Source organism: Lutra lutra, chromosome X, assembly GCF_902655055.1.
Source record: "Lutra lutra chromosome X, mLutLut1.2, whole genome shotgun sequence".
NCBI classification, from domain to species: domain Eukaryota; kingdom Metazoa; phylum Chordata; class Mammalia; order Carnivora; family Mustelidae; genus Lutra; species Lutra lutra.
Window position 1 is genome coordinate 42,774,735 of NC_062296.1, and position 19,955 is coordinate 42,794,689.

The 19,955-nt window shown below is 41.0% G+C and overlaps 2 protein-coding genes across 7 annotated transcripts; both read left to right on the forward strand.

Annotated features, from left to right (window-relative positions):
* Positions 1-47: 47 nt before the first annotated feature.
* On the forward strand, positions 48-2,236 carry BEX5 (brain expressed X-linked 5). 3 transcript variants are annotated; one of them, XM_047715598.1, is made up of 3 exons: positions 48-218; positions 1,308-1,374; positions 1,655-2,236. In XM_047715598.1, exon 3 carries the CDS (start codon positions 1,683-1,685, stop codon positions 2,022-2,024), a length of 342 nt encoding a protein of 113 aa, XP_047571554.1. In that variant the 5' UTR covers positions 48-218; positions 1,308-1,374; positions 1,655-1,682; the 3' UTR covers positions 2,025-2,236. The 3 variants fall into 3 exon arrangements, with proteins under 3 accessions (XP_047571554.1, XP_047571555.1, XP_047571556.1); XM_047715599.1 differs by lacking the exon at positions 48-218 and adding an exon at positions 638-759; XM_047715600.1 differs by lacking the exon at positions 48-218 and adding an exon at positions 957-981.
* TCEAL6 (transcription elongation factor A like 6) lies at positions 296-18,869 on the forward strand. Of its 4 annotated transcripts, none has more exons than XM_047715594.1 (3): positions 296-568; positions 17,465-17,534; positions 17,911-18,869. In XM_047715594.1, the coding sequence occupies exons 1-3, from the start codon at positions 309-311 to the stop codon at positions 18,538-18,540; spliced, it is 960 nt and encodes a 319-aa protein (XP_047571550.1). In that variant the 5' UTR covers positions 296-308; the 3' UTR covers positions 18,541-18,869. The 4 variants fall into 4 exon arrangements, with proteins under 4 accessions (XP_047571550.1, XP_047571553.1, XP_047571552.1 ...); XM_047715597.1 differs by lacking the exon at positions 296-568 and adding an exon at positions 16,332-16,578; XM_047715596.1 differs by lacking the exon at positions 296-568 and adding an exon at positions 16,745-16,937.
* The last annotated feature ends 1,086 nt before the right edge of the window (positions 18,870-19,955 follow it).

The following is a 19,955-nucleotide window of genomic DNA, read 5'->3' on the forward strand; positions in this document are numbered from 1 at the left end:
GCCGCAATGCAGGTGGGAACCATAATTGGGTATCTGAGCTCACAGTGACGTGGCCCTTACGAGACCTAGAGCTGACGCGTGGATCCGTGTCTCCTCCTAGTTGCAGTCTGGTAGTCGTTTGTGGCTGTGCGCTGTCTCGCTATTGCCTTGAAGGCAGGCGAGCCTGTAGCCCAGGGAAGAAGGAGGAAGTCGTAGAAGCTGACCCTGATCCGCGTCAGGTTAGTGGGCGCTGACTGGATGGCAGAGGGTTAAAACCAGAGCGGGTTCAAGACTGGATTCTCTCTACCCCTTACCCAGTACCCATTTATATGGTTCAAGAAATGGAGGGCTTGGTGGGAGGAGATCCAGAGGGGCCAAGGGTTGGGAATGGGTATCAGTTAGGATGTCCTAGGAGTGGAGATGTGCTGGGCGATCCGGCATCCGGAAGGGAAGGGTCCGAGAAGGGGACAGCGAGGAGACAGCCTGATTCTTCCAGGACGACGGGAGAGGGTCGCGGACTCCGCCGCGGGTCTATGCCTCGGTTCTGGAATCTGTTCTCCACCGTCCGTCCATTTTGGAGCCGGAAATGGTGGGCTGCGGCAAACTGTGGCAAGGGTGGCGGGGGCGGGAGGGGAGCGGGGCGGAGATGATGGTTGCTGCAGAGGATAGGGACAGAGATTAGGTTCGGGAAACACTTTCCTTCTGCGGAGGACGCATCGAGCGGAAGCTTTTTGACTGAGATACAGTCGGGGAGCAAGAAACTGTTTCTGACCGCTGCAGGTCAGTGTGAGCGTAGGCGCCGCTTGCAGACACTGGGGTAAGCAAGACAAAGCGCTGAGACTTCAGCGGGTCCAGGTTTGCAATGCCCACGCTACCTCTTCGCCCTTCGTCCATTTTGGTGCATAAAATGGTGCAGTAAAAGGAGGGTGAATTCCAGAAAGTCTAGTGGGTCCCAACCACACTGAATTTCTTAATAAATAAACCACGTCACCATCTGGCAAGGTGTTTGACTCCCCCGCCCAGCAAGTTGTCCATTTGCTTTCGAGAAATGGTAATTAGGTGACGGGAAGGATGAGACGGGGTAAAGGGGCTAAAGAAGAGGTGAAACTGGTTTGATTTTTTTTTTATTACAATGCCTGTTTCTGGAGAGCGGTGTTAGTACATCAAAGGGCAGGAAATGAAGCCGTGATAGAGGAGAGAGGAGAAAGAGAAGGTGGCAACATTTGATTAATGGAGGCCTGAACCAACATCGAACTTGGTGCCTGCCCCTGATACTGGTCTTTTAATCAAATTATCAGTCCTGGTCATTGTCGCATTTCTGTCTGCAGGTCTTTAGGTCGGTTGGTGCAGCAGATTTCAAAGCTAAGAGAGGAAGACTGCTTCTGATCCCTGCAGGTAGGGGGCTGCTTAGGAACCTCTGGTGTAGGGTTATCAGGGGTTAAGACGGAATCTGGAGGACTCACTGCCCTTCCTGTCCGAGTTAAGTGCAGGAGGTTCGAGGAGTGGCCTAAGGAAAAATTTACGGGGAAAATGGTGGACTTTGGAGGAGGGCTGGGTGTGGGGCGTCCCCTAGAGGGCGCAAGAAGTCGCTCAAATGGGAAAACCTTTTCTGACAGAGCTCTGAATCCTGTTGTTACAAAGCATCCCATCCTTCTTCTTGCTTTTTATCTCCTAGGAAGAATAAGCAGGAAAAAAATCTCAAAATGGAAAATATCCCCCAGGAAAGCAAAGGAGACGAGCAGGCTCTGGTGCAGAATGAAAACGAAGCTCACCCTTTGGGAGGTGGTGAAGACCAGGAGCCTGGAGGAAATATTAGAGCGGGCTGGGCCCCACCTGCCCATGATGTTAGAGAGGATATGCCCAATAGGCTTGTCAATAACCTTGACATGATAGATGGAGATGCAGATGATATGGAACGGTTCATGGAGGAGATGAGAGAGCTAAGGAGGAAAATTAGGGAGCTTCAGTTGAGGTACAGTTTACGTATTCTTATAGGTGATCCCCCTCACCATGACCATCATGATGAGTTTTGCCTTATGCCTTGAATGCCGAGGTTAATAATAATAAACCCCCTGCTTCCCAAAGTTGAATTTTCTTGATGTACCTTTTGCTGTGAACATGTGGTGTTCTGTCATTTTTCTGATTGAAAATTTCATTTTGACTTTGGAAGTTTTTCTGTTAGCAGGGGAGTTTCATCAACTTGCATGGAAAGATGTTTATTACATACTGTGAAGGTAATAAAGCAGTTTAAAAAGCAGTCTATAAATATACTATCTCATTTAAAAGCATGCATATTATATATATGTATCAGAATGTTTTTTTCTTATTTTCTTTAATTTTTCTTGATTGCCTGCTTTTTCTCATTTTTCCAAAATGAATACATATGTATTATATGTGTCAGAAAAGAAGTAAGAGGACAAAAACTTGCCAGTTGGCTTATAAAGGGAATGGAGAAAAAATTACTTGAGACATAATTTAAAGACACATAAATATTATATTATGTCTTATAATAAGATCTCTTATTTAGAAGCACAAACCTCGTCATTATTACAGATACATTTCTTTACAGTCAGCCTATTAATCTATAAATGAAGATAACAGATGCACCCTTCAGGTGCTCTTCATATTTAGAGAAGGGCCCATGAAGTAAGTTTACCATCAAGTCTAATTGAATGCCAAGTGGGTGACACCTTTAAAAAAGAAAGATTTTATTCTTTTATTTGAGAAAGCATGTGCACAATTGCGGGGCGGGGGGGTGGAGAGGCAGAGGGACAAGCAGACTCCTCGCTGAGTGGAGAGCCAAATACAGGGCTCCATCCCAGGACCTCCAGATCATGACCTGAGCTGAAGTCAGATGCCCCTGCATAACACCTTTCTTATACCTATGCCACTGGTCCCCACCACTGCTGATGTGCTGGAGTCTTAAAAGTGACAAAGACCTACTGATTTCTCTTGAACATTCAGTGGTCTGAATTCCCATTTTGCCCTTTCAGAAATGTGGAGAATGCCCTTTCCTTCTTTGCAGTTATACTTAATCCAGGTGGGTACTTCCCTAGTGCTGCTTAGGAACCCAAATAGCCCTTTATGGTTTTTCTTGGACTTTCTTCCTTATCCCTTCCCCTAGATAAATCTGAGTGACACTCATTATAGTGTGTTCAAAATTGGACTACCCTTTCCATCCTCTGATGAATATGGCCGATTTCCTTGACTCTCCATTTTCTGTGCAGACACTACTACAGGTTTCATTCTGCACATACATAGGTGTGGGGTGGCTTTATGTCCATAACATCCTAACCCTAGAATCCCCAGTAGTCTACTCATACTAACCTACATGGATCCAAAGGAATTTTCCTCTTTGCTTTGATTTTGGCTGTGCTCAACAAACCTAAAATCACAGAGCAATGGGAAACTGGCTGAGACTGGAGACCTAGTAGGTGGACCCTTGTTTTAGAGTATTTTCCATCACCCAGTAATCAGTGGTCCCTAAGTAGACTGTGCCTTTCATAGTAAATATATTGCCCAATTTGTCCTGGTACCCTTGGTTTATAGCGTAGAGACTGGTAAGTTGCAGGGTACAACAGTTAAGGATAGGTGAGTCAAGAGTCCTGCAATCCGGGCTCAGGTTTGCCTCTGATCATTTATGGGCAAGTAATTTTTTTTTTCCCCTACAGATTGTAGCTTGCAATTGAAAAAGGAACACAACAGAAAAATCATTATGCAACAATTTCAACACATGGACTTACTGTAATGTTACATAAGTCAGTCTTTATCAACATGTGCTGTAAAGACCAACTGCATCATAATCACCTGAAGAACTGGCTAAAATTTCAGACAACTAGGTTTAACTCCACACCCACTAAATCCTGCAAGTTCATCAGACATCTCTGGACTTAGATAAAGTGAAGATCCCCAGCTTTAGTTCAGGTTTGGGCACTCCCCTCCTCATGTACATATGAAAGTACTTTTTAAGTGCCTTTGCCGCTGCCTGATGGTGCACGGGAGAAGAATGAGGCACAAACAAGTCAGAGTCAGCTGCAAGAGAGAGGAAGCAGGGGTCGACAGTAGAAAAGACTCACCCTGAACAACTCCTCAGTCCCATATTTACTAGATATTAGTAATCAACAAAGGAGCCAAAGAAGGCTATACATTAATCATATGCTTTGTAGATAAACAAGAAGGAATAGGAGTTATACATTGATTATAAGTCTTACAGACAAGCAAGAAAAAAAGCAGGATATGTCTGGTCAAGCAATATAAAGTTCATAGTTGAGCAAGCACATTCAAAGGGATCATCAGATTAGCCACAGGTGGTCTCTAGAGTAGGGGAGATAACAGAAAAAGTGAAGCAAGCAGCATTCTGCCCTGAGCCAGCCAGGCATCCCCAGCTGCTCGGATTTAAGGAAGTATATCATCCTCTCCCCCAGAGGCCTGTTGCCCGTACATGTTTTTCTTAAGGCTATATCTAAGCATGCTTGGTAACTAGTGTAATTTCTCATGGGTTATATATTAAGTAATACCTTGTTCTGAGGAACATTTACAACCTTAATTAACCCATATATATATCAGGCTTTATGTTCCCACTAGACTGTGCCTTTTTTTTTAAGGATTTTATTTATTTATTTGACAGAGATCACAAGTAGGCAGAGAGGCAGGCAGAGAGAGAGGAGGAAGCAGGCTCCCCGCTGAGCAGAGAGCCTGATGCGGGGCTCCATCCCAGGACACTGGGATCATGAGCTGAGCTGAAGGCAGAGGCTTTAACCCACTGAGCAACCCAGGCGCCCCGACTGTGCCCTTTTTAAAGAGACAACTGTCTTTCTCAACCTTGGCAGCAGGTTTGAATTACCTGAGATTTTGAAGTGGAACTCAGGATCCACCCCCAATCAGTTGAATCAGACTCACTGGAAATGAGACCAAGGGATCATTACATTGTAAAAACAGTGATTCTGATGTACATGTAGAATTTAGAACGAGTATAATTTGTGACATAAGTATCTCTGGTTTATTTCTCTGCACTACCCCTGATTGACTATGTGACCCTTAGCAATTCATTTCACTTATCTAGCATATAGATCTTGTGAAATACATATCAAAGAGGAAGAATTATACCTCAAAATCAATACATGAGATCCTTTTAAAATAGTATATGTGAGGGCACCTGGGTGTCTGTTGGTTAAGACTGCCTTCGGCTCAGGTCCTGATCTCAGGGTCCTGGGATGGAGCCCTGCATCAAGTCCTGCATCAGGATCCCTACTCAGCAGGGAGTCTGCTTCTCCTTCTGCTCCTCCCTCTATGTGCACTCTCTCTCTGTCTCAGATAAATAAATAAAATATTAAAAAAATAATATATGTGAGTGTTTCTTTAAATTTGCTAGTGTATCAAATGCTTCAGGATCACATGTGGAGCTTGTTTAAAATACAGAATCCTGGCCTGTTACCCAAGACTACTCTTTAGTAATGGTGCCTAGGTAACTGCAATGTTAACAAACTCCTGAGTGATTCTGTTGCACACTAGAGTTTGAGAATTACCTGTGCATACATTTGTATCTCAACTATATTAAGGACAAACCAATAAAATAACTAAAAGAGAATATAGATATATGTTAGTCTATATTCAGGGAAAAGAGAATAGAGGAGAAGGCCTATCTGAGCATTAGAAAAATAAAAGATGAAACCATAAAGGGAAAAATTGATATTTACTATGTAAAAAATATTAAACCTTATGCAAAATATAGCACTACTGTGAATAAAAGTTAAAGAGGAGGGTTCACATGTCTTAAGATGATTTCCTCAACTGAAGACTATGTAATGCTTTTCTCTCATTCCAATGTAGGATATAAACAATAAAATTGTTACAGAACCTGGTCTGGGTCCTGATGGAAGAACCAAGTGGCACTCGAAAACTTTGGAGGATCACACGTTTATTTAACACCTGCGGGCTCAGAGGAGAATGATCTCCAAAGGTCTGAGCCCCGAGCACAGACAAAGAGGATAATTTATATGCTTCTATTTTCCCATACTTGGTACTTCTGGCATGCACAGGAAGCAGGACAGAAAGAAGAACCCGGAAGAGCCCCGGGGCAGGAGCTAGGACTCTTTTGCTGACTCAGTTGGCCATCTTAGAACACAGATTTTTCCCTTATCAAAATGAATAAAAATTTCATTCCTCTTGCCAATTTAAAACCTTGGTTGTGAGAGTCCATCCTAGCCATTTTGAATTGATCCCATTACTAGGGAGTGTTTATCTGCTTGTTTCAGGGGAAAGGTGGAAAGTTGAAAATAAGAATAAATACTCATTTGTATCAGTTTCCTGTAGCTGCTGTAAACAAACAAACAAAACTACCACAATACAAATTTATTCTCTCACAGGTCTGGAGGTGTGGCAGGTGTCACAGGTGTGGGCAGGGTAATGCTCCCACTGGAAGCTCTTCAGAAGAATCCATTAATTGCAGTGCAACTGTTACCAAAGCTACAATAAGCAAAATAGTGTAGTATTGACATAATGACAGACATAGAGGACAATGAGATCAAATACACATCTCAAAAATAAACCCACACATGCATAGTCAAAAGATTGTCAACAAGGGTGCCAAGAACATTCAATGGGGAAAGGATATACTTTTCAACAAGTGGTGGTGGGAACACTACATATTCATATACAAAAGAATAAGGCTGGACCCTTAACTTCACCATATACAAATATTATCTCAAAATGAGTGAAAAACATAAACCTAGGAGCTAAAACCTTAACTCTTAGATGAAACCATGGTAAAAGCTTCATGATCATGGATTTCTCCCTTTTGAAAGGAGAATATATATTGCATGCCTATCCACCATCATATCTGGAAGCACTTAAATTCTTTAGTTTCACAGGCTCACAGCTAAAGAGGATTTTTGCCTCAGGATGAATCATATTTCTAGTCTCACCAAGACTTAATTTAGATAGATGAGACTTTGGAGTTGATGCTGGAATAGATTAAGATTTGGGGGGCTGTTGGAATGGGATAAATGTATTTTATATTTTGTATATGAGAAGGATGAGTATTGGGGGGCCAGAGGGTGGATTATTAGGTACTGAATTGTGTCCCCTCCAAATTCATAGGTTGAGGCTTTAACCCCCAATGTGACTATATGTGGAGATAGGGTCTTTAAGGAGTTGTATAAGGTTAAGTAAAGTCTTAAGTGTGGGCCCCCAATCAAATAAGTATTCTCCTGAGAAAAGGAAGAGACACCAAGAGGATTTGCTCAAAAAAAAAAAGGGCCATATGAAGATGTAGCAAGAAGGTAGCCATCTGCAAACCAAGAAAAGAGGCCTCAAGAGAAACCAAACCTGCTGACAACTTGATCTTGGAATTTTAACCTCCATAACTATGAGAAATTAATTTCTGTTAAGTCACCCAATCTGTGGTATTTCATATGGCAGAATCAGAAGACCAAGACAGGATATAACACAAATTGGTGACCAGAGACTGGGTAGATAAAGGAGGGAAACTACTTAGTGAGTAAGCAGTTTTACTTTGGGGTGATAGAAATGTTTTGGAACTAATTAGAAGTGGTGGCTACACAACATTGTGAATGCACTAAATACTACTAAATTGTTCACTTTGAAATGGTTCGTGTTTATAATTTTTATTGTAGAAAAATATACATAATGCCATATCTATATTTTAATCATTGTTAAGTGTACAATTTAGTAGCATTAAGTACATTCACATTGTTGTGGAATATAATCACTGCTATCCATTTCCAGCAATTTTTCATCATTTCAAACTGAAACTCTATACCCGTTAAACAAAAACTTCTCATTCTCCATCTCCCACTGCCCCGGTAACCATTATTCTACTTTATGTCTGTATAAATTTGACTCTTGTAGGACTCTTATGTAAGTGGAATAATACAGAATTCGTCTTTTTGTGTCTGGCTTATTTAACTTAACATAATATTTTCAAGGTTCACCTGTATTATAGTGTGTAACAGAATTTTATTCCTTCTTAAGGCTGAATCATATTTTATTGAATGTATATATTGCATATTATTTGTCCATTTATTTCCCAAGCAACACTTGGGTTGCTTCTCCCTTATGACTATTGTGACTAATGTTGCTATGAGCATGGGAGTGCAAATATCTATTTAAGCCTCTGCTCTCAGTTATTTTGGGTATATACCCAGAAGTGAATTGCTGGAACATATGATAATGATATGTTTTGTTTTGTTTTGTTTTGAGCAAAGAGCATGTTGGTGCAGCTGCACCAGTTTACATTCCCATCAGCAGAGTACAAGTGTTCCAATTTTCCCCACGTCCTCACTAACACATTGTTTTCTGAGTTTTTTTTTTTTTTTATAATAGCCATCTTAATGGGTGTGAAGTCATATCTCACAGTTGTTTGGATTAGCATTTCTCTAATAGCGATGCTGAGCATCTTTTTGTATGCTTTGGCCATTTGCTTATCTTCTATGAAGAGATGTCTATTCAAGTTCTTGGCCCATTTTTTAGTTGGGTTCTTTTTGTTGCTGAGTTGTAGGAGACCTTTATATAGTCTCCTTAAATAGACATATGATTTGTAAATATTTTCCCCAATCCTGTAGGTTGCTTTTTAGCTTTCTTGATAGTGATCTTTGATGCACAAAATGGTATTTTGATGAATTCCAATTGTATTAGTTTGGGTTACTGTAACAAAATGCATTAGACTTGGTGCATTAAACAACAAACATTTTATTCCTGCCATTCTGGAGGCTGAGATGTCTAAGATCAAGGGTTCTGGAAAATTCAGTGTCAGCTGAGGTCCCTCTTCCTGGTTTGCAGATGTCCACCTTCTTGCTGATCCTTTCATATTGGAAAGAGAGAGAAATCTAGTCTCTTCCTCTTTTTATAAGGACAGTGGTCCCATTTAAAGGTTTCACCCTTATGGCCTCTTTTAAATCTAATTATATGCCAAAGATCTCATATCCAAATACCATCACATTGGGGATTAGGGCTTCAAAAATATAAATTTCAGGAGGACACAAACATTCAGACCATAGTAGTCCAAACTTGGCCCCCAGTATTCATGTCCTTTTCACATGCATAATACAATTCATTCCATCCCAACAGCCTTAGAAGCTTTAACTCATTTCACAGAAACTCTAAAGTCAAAGGTCCAAAATCTCTTCTAAATATTATCTAAATGAGATATCGGTGAGATTCTAGGTATAATTCATCCTGAACCAAAATTACTTTCCAGCTACAAACCTATGAAACCAAATAAGTTATGTACTTCCAAAATATAATAGTGGGGCAGGTATAAGGTAGACATTTCCATTCAAAAGGGAGAAACAGGAAAGAAGAAAGGGGTGATGGGTCCCAAGCAAGTCAAAAACCTAGCAAGACAAATCCCATTAGATCTTAAGGCATGAGAATAATCTTTGGTTCAGTGTTCTGCCCTTCAGGCCCTCTGAAGTGGCAACATCATTCCAGTAGCTCCTAGAGTTGCTGTCTCTGCTATAGCTCTGTGGTAACCCTTCCTACATATCAGCTGAGTTCAGGGTCCCTACCCACATATTAGCTCTGATAGGTGAGGAACAAATCCCCAGTAGTCTGCAGGGGGGAGCTGTGTTCCTTGGTTCTGGACCACCCATGGCTTCGGTTAGAGACTATCTGACCTATCAACACTGAAGATGGTGATCTTGATAATCTCTGAATTATATTCATGACCATTCTTTACTTTTCTTGAATAGTGCAAGTTCATAGCAGAATAGGTTTATTAACCTGTTCTGAAGAATCAAAGAAATTGAAAAGCTTCCTTCATTCTACAACATCTTTGTCATCTTCAGTTCAGATCGGCAGTGTTTCTGCTGGAGTGGCTGATTAAGATTGTGGTTCACACCCATACTAATCTCCTTATCAAATTATTATTCCACCGTACTCTTAGAACTTCCTTTCTTAAATTTTTGCAATTTTGGTGGGCCAAGGATTTTCCAAATCCTTAAGCTCTGGTTCCTTTTAGCTTAAAAATTCCTTCTTCAATCCCTTCTTTCTTTTTACATTGTATGATAAGCAGTCAGTAGGAACCAAGATGATCCTCCCACAGTTTTCCTAGAAATATCCTCAGCTAAAAATGCATTTTTGTTGCTTGCAAGTACTACCTTCTACAAAACACTCAAATATGAATACAATTCAGCCAAATTATTTGCCACCTAATAACAAGGGTAGCCTTTTCTCCATTGTCCAATAATATGTTCCACATTCTGAGACCTCACAGAATGGTGTTTACCATCCATATCACTACCAACATTCTATACATGGTTATGTATTACTTTCTAAGAAGATGAAAACTTTATTTCCAGTACTCTTCTTTCCTTTCTGAGCCCTTACCACAATCGAGTTTAACAATTCTCTCAGGGCAACAATGGCTTTTTCTAGCATGCTTCAATATGTGAATTTTGGTGGGACACAAACATTCAGTCCGTAGCACTGATTTACTTATTTTCTTTTTGTTGCCTATGCTTTGAGTATCATATTCAAGAAATCATTGTCATATCCAATGACATGAAGTTTTTTCCACCTTTTTCTTCCAGAATTTTCAGTTTTAGTTCTTAGGTTGAAATCTTTGATCCATTTGAGTTAACTTTTTGCAAGTGGTGTAAGGTAGGTGCCCAACTTCTTTCTTTTGCATGTGGATATCCAGTTTTCTGGATATCCACACTATTTATTGAAAATATAGTATTTTCCCCATTGAACAGAAAATAATGGGAATGAGAAATTCACTTGAGCTGGCTGAAGAAGGAATCATTAAACTTAAAAATAGGTAAATAAAGATTTCAAGTCTGAAAAATGAAACAAAAATTAATGAGAGTATATTGATACACAGAACCTTGGGAAACTATCAAGTACACCAACATAGACATAACAGGAATCACAGAAAGAGATGAGGAAAAGTAAGCAACGAGGAAATACATTTGAAAATACAATAACCAAAACTTCTCAAATTTGATGAAAAACACTGATCTACAGTGGTCTTCTAATCAGAAATCATGGAAATCAGAAGACAGTGGGAATTCATCTTCAGAATGCAGAAGATGGGGTGCCTGGGTGGCTCAGTGGGTTAAGCCGCTGCCTTCGGCTCAGGTCATGATTTCAGGGTCCTGGGATCGAGCCCTGCATTGGGCTCTCTGCTCAGCGGGGAGCCTGCTTCCTCCTCTCTCTCTGCCTGCCTCTCTGCCTGCTTGTGATCTCTCTCTGTCAAATAAATAAATAAAAAATCTTTAAAAAAAAAAAAGAATGCAGAAGAAAATCAATATTAACCAAGATTTCTTAACCAACAAATTCTCCCTTAAAAATTAAGTATTAATTAAGACATTTTCAGAAAACAAATATTGAGAGAATTTTTAAACATTTTTGCTGTCCTATAAGAAATATTAAACAGAGTCCTTAAGGCTCAAATCAAAGGGCACTAGATGGTAACTTGAAGCCACATTAAGAAATAAAGACCACTGGCCAGGTAACTAAAATAGGTAAATATAAAAGACAAAGTGGTTGGCTAAATAATGGCCTCCCCACTGATACTCATATCCAAACCTTGAAACCTATAAATATTGCCTTATATGGCAAAAATAGACTTTGCAGGTGGGATTAAGTTAAAGATCTCAAGATGGAGAGATCATACTGGATTTTCTGGGTGGGGCCCAAGTGCAATCACACCTGTTCTTATCAAAGAAAAACAGAAGGAAATTTGACATTGAAGAGGAAGAAAGCAATGTGATGATGGAAGCAGAGACATTTGAATATGCTATGCTGGTGGTTTTGGAGATGGAGACTGTGGACATAAATCAAGAAATGCAGTTCTAGAAGTTGGAGAAGGCAAAGAAATGGATGCTCTCCTAAAGTTTCCACAGGCAGAATTACCCTGTTAAGACCTTGATTAAACCCCATAAGATTATTTCAAATTTGTAACTTCCAGGGGCATCTGGGTGGCTCAGTGGGTTAAGCCACTGCCTTTGGCTCAGGTCACGATCTCAGGGTCCTGGGATCGAGTCCCGCATCAGGCTCTCTGCTCAGTAGGGAGCCTGCTTCCCCCTGCCACCCCGCCTGCTGCTCTGCCTACCTGTGATCTCTCTCTCTCTGTCAAATAAAGAAATAAAAATCTTTAAAAGACATTATAACTTCCAGCATTGTAAGAGAATAAACTTTTGTTGTTTAAGCCATGAACTTTGTGATACTTTGTTACAGCAACAATAAAAAATTAATACAGAGAGTATACATGTATGTTTGTGACTCTTATTTGATTTAAAGGAAAACTACATAAAAACAATAATTATAAAACAGTGTTTATGGGTATACAATGGCTAAATGTGTAGTTTCTATGACAATAATAGCACAAAAGAGGAAGGAGGGAATGAAGATATATTAGAACAAACTTTTTAATAGTATTGAAGTTAAGTTAGAATTGGCAAAATTAGATTGTCTTAAGATGTTAATTTTAATCCCTAGGGCAACCACTAAGAAAATAATTTTTTAAATCTTCTTAAAAAACAACAAGAGAATTAAAATGGCATACTAAAAATGTCTTTTAAAAAGAATGCAATAGTGGAGAAATAAAGGAGCAAAAAAGATAATAGGCATATAGAAAACAAATAATAAAATGGCAGATGTAAATCCTACCTTACCCATGATTACATTAAATACAAATTAATCCAACTCCATACTATCTACAAGAGAAAGACTTTTAGATTCAAAGAAATAAACAGAATGAAAGTTAAAAGATGGAAAAATATATACCATGAGAAGGGTATTTTAATATCAGGCAAAATAGACTTTGGGACAAAAATGTTATCAGAGAACAAGAAAGGTATTTCATAATGACAAGGTCAACCCATCAAGAATATATTAAAACATATGTAAACATACATAAATGTCAAAATACACGAAGCAAAAACTGCCAGAAAAAAAAAGGGAAGAAACAGACAATTTGATTATAGTAACTAGAGACTTCAAAATGACACTTTAAAAACTTGATGGAACAAGTAGGAAGAATATCAATAAGAAAATAAGACAGTTGGGCACTTGGGTGGCTCAGTCGGTTAAGCATCTGCCTTCAGCTCAGGTCATTATCCCAGGGTCCTGGGATTGTCCCACATTGGGCTCCCTGCTCAGACGGGAGTCAGCTTCTCCCTCTGCCCCTCCCCCTCCACCCCATACTCGTGCTCGCTCACTCTCTCTTGAGAAGTAAATAAATAAAATCTTTTTTAAAAAAAGAAAAGACAGTTGAATAAAATCAAACCAGCTAGAATAACAGACATCTATAAAATACTCCAAGCAGCTTCAAAATACATATTCTATCCAACTTTCTCTTGGATAGACCATATAGTAGGCAATAATAAAATACCATATATAAATTTATAAGGATTGAAATCATACAAATAATATTTTCTGACAATAATGGAATTAAGTTAGTAATTGAAAGCATAAGGAAATCTGAAAAATCTACAAACATGTATAAATTAAACAGTGTATTTTCATTTAGTCAGAAGAAATCATGAGAGAAATTAGAAACTACTTTGAGATGAATAAAAATGAAAACACAACAAACCGTAACTTTTGGGATATAGTTAAGCAGTGCTTTGAGGGACTATTATAGATGTAAATCCTTATATTAAGAAGATGAAAATCTCGAATCAATAATTTAAATTCTCACCTTAAAGCACTAGAAAAAATTGCTTAAAACAAAAAAAAAATCATAAGGAAGGAAATAGTAAAGATTAGAGTGGAAATAAATGAAATAGAGAATAGTAAAACAATGGAGAATATCACTAAAACCAAAAGTTGGTTCTTTGAAAATACAAGGGAAAAAAACCTGACAATGCTATAACTAGACCTACCAAGAAAAAAAAGGATAAGGATTCAAATTATTAAAATCAGGAATGAAAGAGGGGACATGACTCTTAACTCCAAAGGTTTACAAAGAATTATACAGTAATACCATGAACAGCTGTGTGACAGTAAGACAAGATAAATGAAAGGGACAAATTCCAATAAAGACACAAACTACCAACACTAACAAATAGAAATAGAAAGAAAAGTAAATTTACTGAAAATGGCAATGGAATTCTGAGACTTGATCCCTCTCCTAAAAGCAACTAATAAACTGGCAAAAAGTATCAGAATCAACTTCTGTAGAACTCCGGAATCTACTAAAATAAAAATTATAACAATCAGGGGAAATTTAGTGAAATTTCTACTACTCCTCTGTGGTAAGAAATTTTAAATTGTTTACCTACCATCCACCATGCCCCAGATTTTCAACAGTCTGTACATGGCAGCTTAATATCCTGATTTAGATTGCTAGCGCCTGAGGGAAGAATTCAGATTCTATTCTTATAGAATTGTGGTTGTGAGTCTTAGTCTACCTGGCAGTTCTCTCAAGGACCAGCACAAAAACTTCCATTTGTCACATGAGACAGAGCATTCCTTGGACTGGGACTGGGGCAGCTTCCTGGGTAACTTTTGCCAAAAGCATTTAAGGTCATAGGTATTGAGCAAAGCAGCCTGGGGCAAGGAACAACATTTAGAATAAAAAATAGACAGAAGGGTTTGAAGAGGTGGGGGGGTTGAAGGTTGGGGGAACCAGGTGGTGGGTATTAGAGAGGGCACGGATTGCATGGAGCACTGGGTGTGGTACAAAAACAATGAATACTGTTATGCTGAAAATAAATTTAAAAAATGATTTAAAAAATAGACAGACTGACAAGTATAAGTATGAGAAGCTGGGGAAAAGACATACATGGAAAACAAGCACTTTTAAAAACTTTATATAAAAGAAATAAAATACTATATGTCCATACCAAGATTGGACACATGCTCAGCAAAGGCCAGAGAAGACCCTAAATGTTCACCTTGGGCTGGTCTTAAGGTCTGAAAAAGCAGAAAGTAAAGCATTAAAAATATCTCAACTTGGAGCTCATCTGCAAAGACTGGGAAAGCATTTTTCTTCTGTTGGTTCTAGACATTTAAAGTAACTCTGTCCAAATACCAGTTGATTACTGAGCTAATCTGGCACAGATTTCAGTGACCTCACATGACAAAGAATACAGAATTTACAAAAAGTACTTTTAAAAGTCAACAAACAAAGAAACAACCAACAACAAAGAACAACAACAAAACCTGGAAAGTGAGAGGATCTAATTTACAGAATTGACATTTTCTAATATACAAAATGTCCAAATTCCAGCACAGATTGTAAGGTATATGAAGAAACAAGAAATTATGGTCTATTTCTAGGAAAGGAAAAAATTATTAGACTGAGTATAAAAAAGTTCATGTATTAGACAAACTAGAAAAAAGTTTCAGATCAACTTTCTTAAATATGCTCAAAGAGCTAAAGGAAGCCATGGACAAAGGACTAAGGAAATGAGGGAAAAAATGCCTCAGCAAATACAAACTATCAGCAGAGAGATAGAATATAGAGATAGAAATTATAAAAAGGAACAAAATAGAAATTCTGGAGTGAAAATAACTGAAGTAAAAAGCTCACTAGAGGGGTTTGACAGCATATTTGATCATGTAGAAGAAAGAATCAGTTACTCTGAAGATAGATGAATTGAGATTATCCAGTCTGAGGAACAAAAAGTAAAAAGAATGAGGAAAAATTAACAAAACCTAAAAGAAACAGGAGAAACAATGAAGCATATTTAAAATATGCATGATAGGAATCTCAGAAGGAGAAAAGAGATAGAAACAAGAAGACGGAATTTTTGAACAAATAAAAGCTAAAAATTATTCATAAGGGGATACACTAATCTATGTATTCAAGAAGTTCAGTTATTTCCAATTAGGATAAACATGATCCAAATCAAGACATATTATAGTCACATTGTCAAAACCAAGTATATGCTGTTACACTGTAACAACTATAGTTTTGGCAATTTTCTAGTTTTTGAGTTGGGTGGTGATTTCACAGTATGAAAGAGGAAAGGGAAGGGAAGGGGAATAAAGGGGAGGAAAGGAAAGAAAAGAGGGACAAAAGGTAGATGCTAAGACTGTGTAGTAGACAAAGGATTATGATAAATCAGTTCATCTATGACACGTTTTTAAAAATACTTTAATGCTTTCTTTTTTAGCTGTCTGACATTCTACATGAGAACCGATCCAATATTGGAGCGCAAGTTTCAAGTGTGAAGAGAAGTGAACAGAGAAGGTGAGAAGGAAGTAGCAGAAAAAAGGTTGGGGTGTAAGGATTTTGAGGTCCCTCAGGGACATTCAAGCAGTGGTATCCAATAGACAGTTGGCAAAGAGGGTCTGGGGCTAAGGGGAGGGAACAGCCTGGAGATGGAGCTTTGAGAATCATCTGTGCTTGGGGGAAATGAACAGAAATCATTCAGGGAGAGAGAACATGGGTACAGAGAAGAGGTCCAGGAACACAGCTGCTCAAGGTGGCAGTGCCGCTTCCTGGCGGTAGGTACTACTGTCTGGGCTCTGGAGTCAGGCAGAGCCGGTCTTGAAAGCAGCCTGTGGGACTCAGGTGTTGAGCGCTCCTGGCAAAGTCGGGTACCGTCCCTGTGATCAGCGGTCACACCTGGCAATGACGTATACCGCAGAGGGATGCAGTGCGAGGGCCTGAGATGGCGCCAGGTAAAGCACCTGCGGTCTGGAAGCCTCCAGGCTCCTGCTCTCTCCTTGATTCCCCCTTTGCCACGCCGCCCCCCACCGTGTGTGGTTGCTTGGTGCCTTGGGGATGGGGGGATGGGGGCGGGGTGGGGGACCGAGCTCGGTGACGCGGCGCTCACGTGACTGGCTGGGCGCCGACGTGGGCAGCAGCCCCCGCGCCCGCCCGTTCGCCGGCCCTGCGGTCGCGTCCCTGCGCCCTTCGCTCCCGTCGCCCGCGCGGAACCAGCTCCCTGAGCTGCCCGGGCGGCGGGCGAGGGGTGAGCGGGCTTCGGCGAGCCCGAGGAGGCGCAGGCCTGCCCCGGGCCCCGCAGGTCAGTGTGAAGGTGGGCGCTGCCGGCGGCCCCGGTCAGAGGTGGAGGTGGATGGGAGTAGGATCCCGGAGCAGCGCCGAGTGGGATGGGGGTCCAGGAGGTCGGTGAGGAGGGGGGATGCAGCGTGGACGTGGGCAGGTGGGGAGGGAGCACCCCACCGCCGCCTCCTCGACGCCCCTCCTCCGCGCCCTCCATCCATTTTTGGACCTGAAATGCGGGGAGGTGCCCCCGCAGTGCGACAGTGAAATGTAGACATATTCTAGAAATAACTCTCTCTCACACTCTGTACCTAACAGGAAATACTGACCTCCGCGGAAAAGGGGAGAGGGTGGGCGGCATGCCTGCAGCGGAGGAGGACACAGACACCCAAACCATTTGGAAAGCATCCTGGTCTGGAGTCTGAGGCCTGAAAATTAATGGCGGCTGGGATGTGGGGGAGATAGGAGAGGGAAATGTTGCTTGAACAGGACTCAGATTCAGGAAAGAAACTTAAGTAGGCTGAGTGCACAGGCCCTCTCCTGTCTCCTGTCTGTCTGCAGGTCTGTGTGTCTGTCCCCAGCACTCTGCAAGGCTAGAAAAGGAGGAGGAACCTGTCCAGAATCTCTGCAGGTTAGTAAAAGGGGGAGACCATTGGACAGGAACGGGGGGAGGGTGTGGAGGGCACAGTTTGGGCAGAATTTGAGGACCCCATTGCATATCCTCCATACCACATATATTGTGCCCACCCCACCACGCTGAAGGATGGTATAGAAGGTGGTAGGGGCTGCCAGAGAAATGGTTGGCTCTCACATGTGGGATGAATTGTGGGGTAAGGGGTGGGCTGAAGACACACTTGGAGGGCTTGGGAAGTCAGAGGAACCCAGCCAAGGGGAAGAATGCCAGTAATATCAGCATCTGCCTTCCACCTCCAAGTCCTCAGTCTCCCTTGTCTCCTTTGTTTTTTCTTCCCCTTCCCATCCCACCCCTCCCCCCACCCCTGCCCCAGGACAAGGAAAAGAAGGGAAAATTCAACATGGAAAAACTCTACAATGAAAATGAAGGAAAGCTGGAAATTGAGGGAAAGCCTGAAGATGAAGTAGAGCCTGAAGATGAAGGAAAATCAGATGAGGAAGAAAAGCTGGAAATGGAAGGGAAGCCAGGGCATGAGGGAAAGCTCCAGAATAAGGGACAACCAGATAATGGGGGACAACCAGAAGATGAAGGAAAGCAAGAAAAGCAGGGCATGTCCAACAATGAGGGAAAACCACACGGTGAGGGCAAGCCAGAATCCCTGGCAAAGGCTGAGAGTGAACCACGGGCTGCCGAAAAGCGCCCAGCTGAAGATTACGTGCCCAGGAAAGCAAAAAGAAAAACAGACAGGGGGACAGATGATTCCCCCAAGGACTATCAGGAGGACTTACAGGAAAGGCACTTGGGCAGTGAGGAGATGGTGAGAGAATGTGGAGATATGTCAAGGGCTCAGGAAGAGCTAAGAAAAAAACAGAAAATGGGTGGTTTTCACTGGATGCAAAGAGATGTACAAGATCCATTTGCCCCAAGGGGGCAGCGGGGTGTCAGGGGCGTGAGGGGCGGAGGTAGGGGACAAAGAGGCTTACATGATATCCCATATCTTTAATGCCTTTGGCCTTCAATTTTGTTTTCTCTGATGAGAATATTGCTGATGCTGCTTTCCCTGGTAAGCATTTGCCAGGCTATGTGCTTTAACCTTAAGCTGATATTTTGTTTTAGGTGTCACTCTTGTTACCAGCAGCCTTTTGATCCAGCTATAATGCTCTCTGCCATTCAGTAGAGAATTTTCATCCATGTGCATGGAAAAGATGTTCATGGTACATTGCAAAAATAATAAAGATCAAATAATTTCAGAACCACATATGCAGTATCAGCCCATTTTTGTAAAAATATAATACTTGCATAATGCATTTCTGCACAGAGAAAACTCTGAAAGTGTGTTACACTAAAAAGTGGGCAGTGGTTTTTCCTGCATGATAGCCAGAATAGGTCTCACCCATACTCAGAAATGAGTTCAATCACCTCATAGTTAGGTACTTCCATGGCATTCTTCTGCAGGCGTGCCCAACCGCATATCTTCCCCTAGTTGTAACCATGTCCACAAGCACTGCTGCTCCTTCTGGGTCCTGTACCATCCTATGGCTTCCACCATGGTGTGATTCTTTTTTGGTCACTCATCTCTTTTTCCTAAATATATGAATTATGTTTGTCATAATTTAAAAATAACTAAAAGCTGAAAAGAATACATGGTAAGTGATTTAACTGTTCTGTGAGTTTAAGAGGGCAGTGAAGACAAAATTCCTGTTGTCAGAACATGAAAAAATAGGTAAAACTCACATTTTCTAGGACTAATAGCTAGAGGAATCAACCTGACAGTTATAACACACCTACTGCTGTAAGGGTCAATGTTGTTATCTGTAAAATGGGGATATTACTTGCTTTATGGACCTGCCAAGTGGATCAAATGAGGTATTGAGTTATGTGAGCTCTGTTGTAACCCAACCTCTATCAGATACTTGTGTGGGGGGTGGTGGGGGGGTGGTATGGCTCCCACACTATTCCCATGCAGCAGCAGGTATATGAATGGAATTCAGACACTTGGAGCAGGACTGAAGGAGGTCTCATCTGTGCCCAGTAACAAGTCTAGGCAGCTAGAAGATGAATGCCATTGTCTCCTGGATATGTCCATGTCTGCTGGGCACTGTGCCCTTGCTCCTGGGTTCTGTACTTATTACTGATACTATCTAATGATCTGGGGGCCTTAAGGTGCCAAAGTCCTATCAATTTCTCTAGAGCCAATGCCCACCCATCCTTGACCCTTATAGAAGTGTGAACAAAGCTCTTTTCTCACTTGAGTTATAGTTATTCAGTTACCTGTGAGTATCCCACTAGTGTTACTTGCAAAATGATAATTTATGTGTATTTTTTCAGTTTGTGCATTTTTGCATACATGAATATCCTCATCAAATTCAGATATTACAGGCTAGAGGAGGAAAAAATATCTGTGATAAAGCTGTGCTG

Excerpts from the sequence above, each read along its gene's own strand:
- BEX5 (XM_047715598.1), top strand. The coding sequence starts at position 1,683 with ATGGAAAATATCCCCCAGGAAAGCAAAGGAGACGAGCAGGCTCTGGTG.
- TCEAL6 (XM_047715594.1), top strand. The coding sequence starts at position 309 with ATGGTTCAAGAAATGGAGGGCTTGGTGGGAGGAGATCCAGAGGGGCCA. Across the intron at positions 569-17,464 it reads CCATTTTGGAGCCGGAAATG|GTCTGTGTGTCTGTCCCCAG; the intron begins GTGGGCTGCGGC and ends GTCTGTCTGCAG. Across the intron at positions 17,535-17,910 it reads CCTGTCCAGAATCTCTGCAG|GACAAGGAAAAGAAGGGAAA; the intron begins GTTAGTAAAAGG and ends CCCCTGCCCCAG.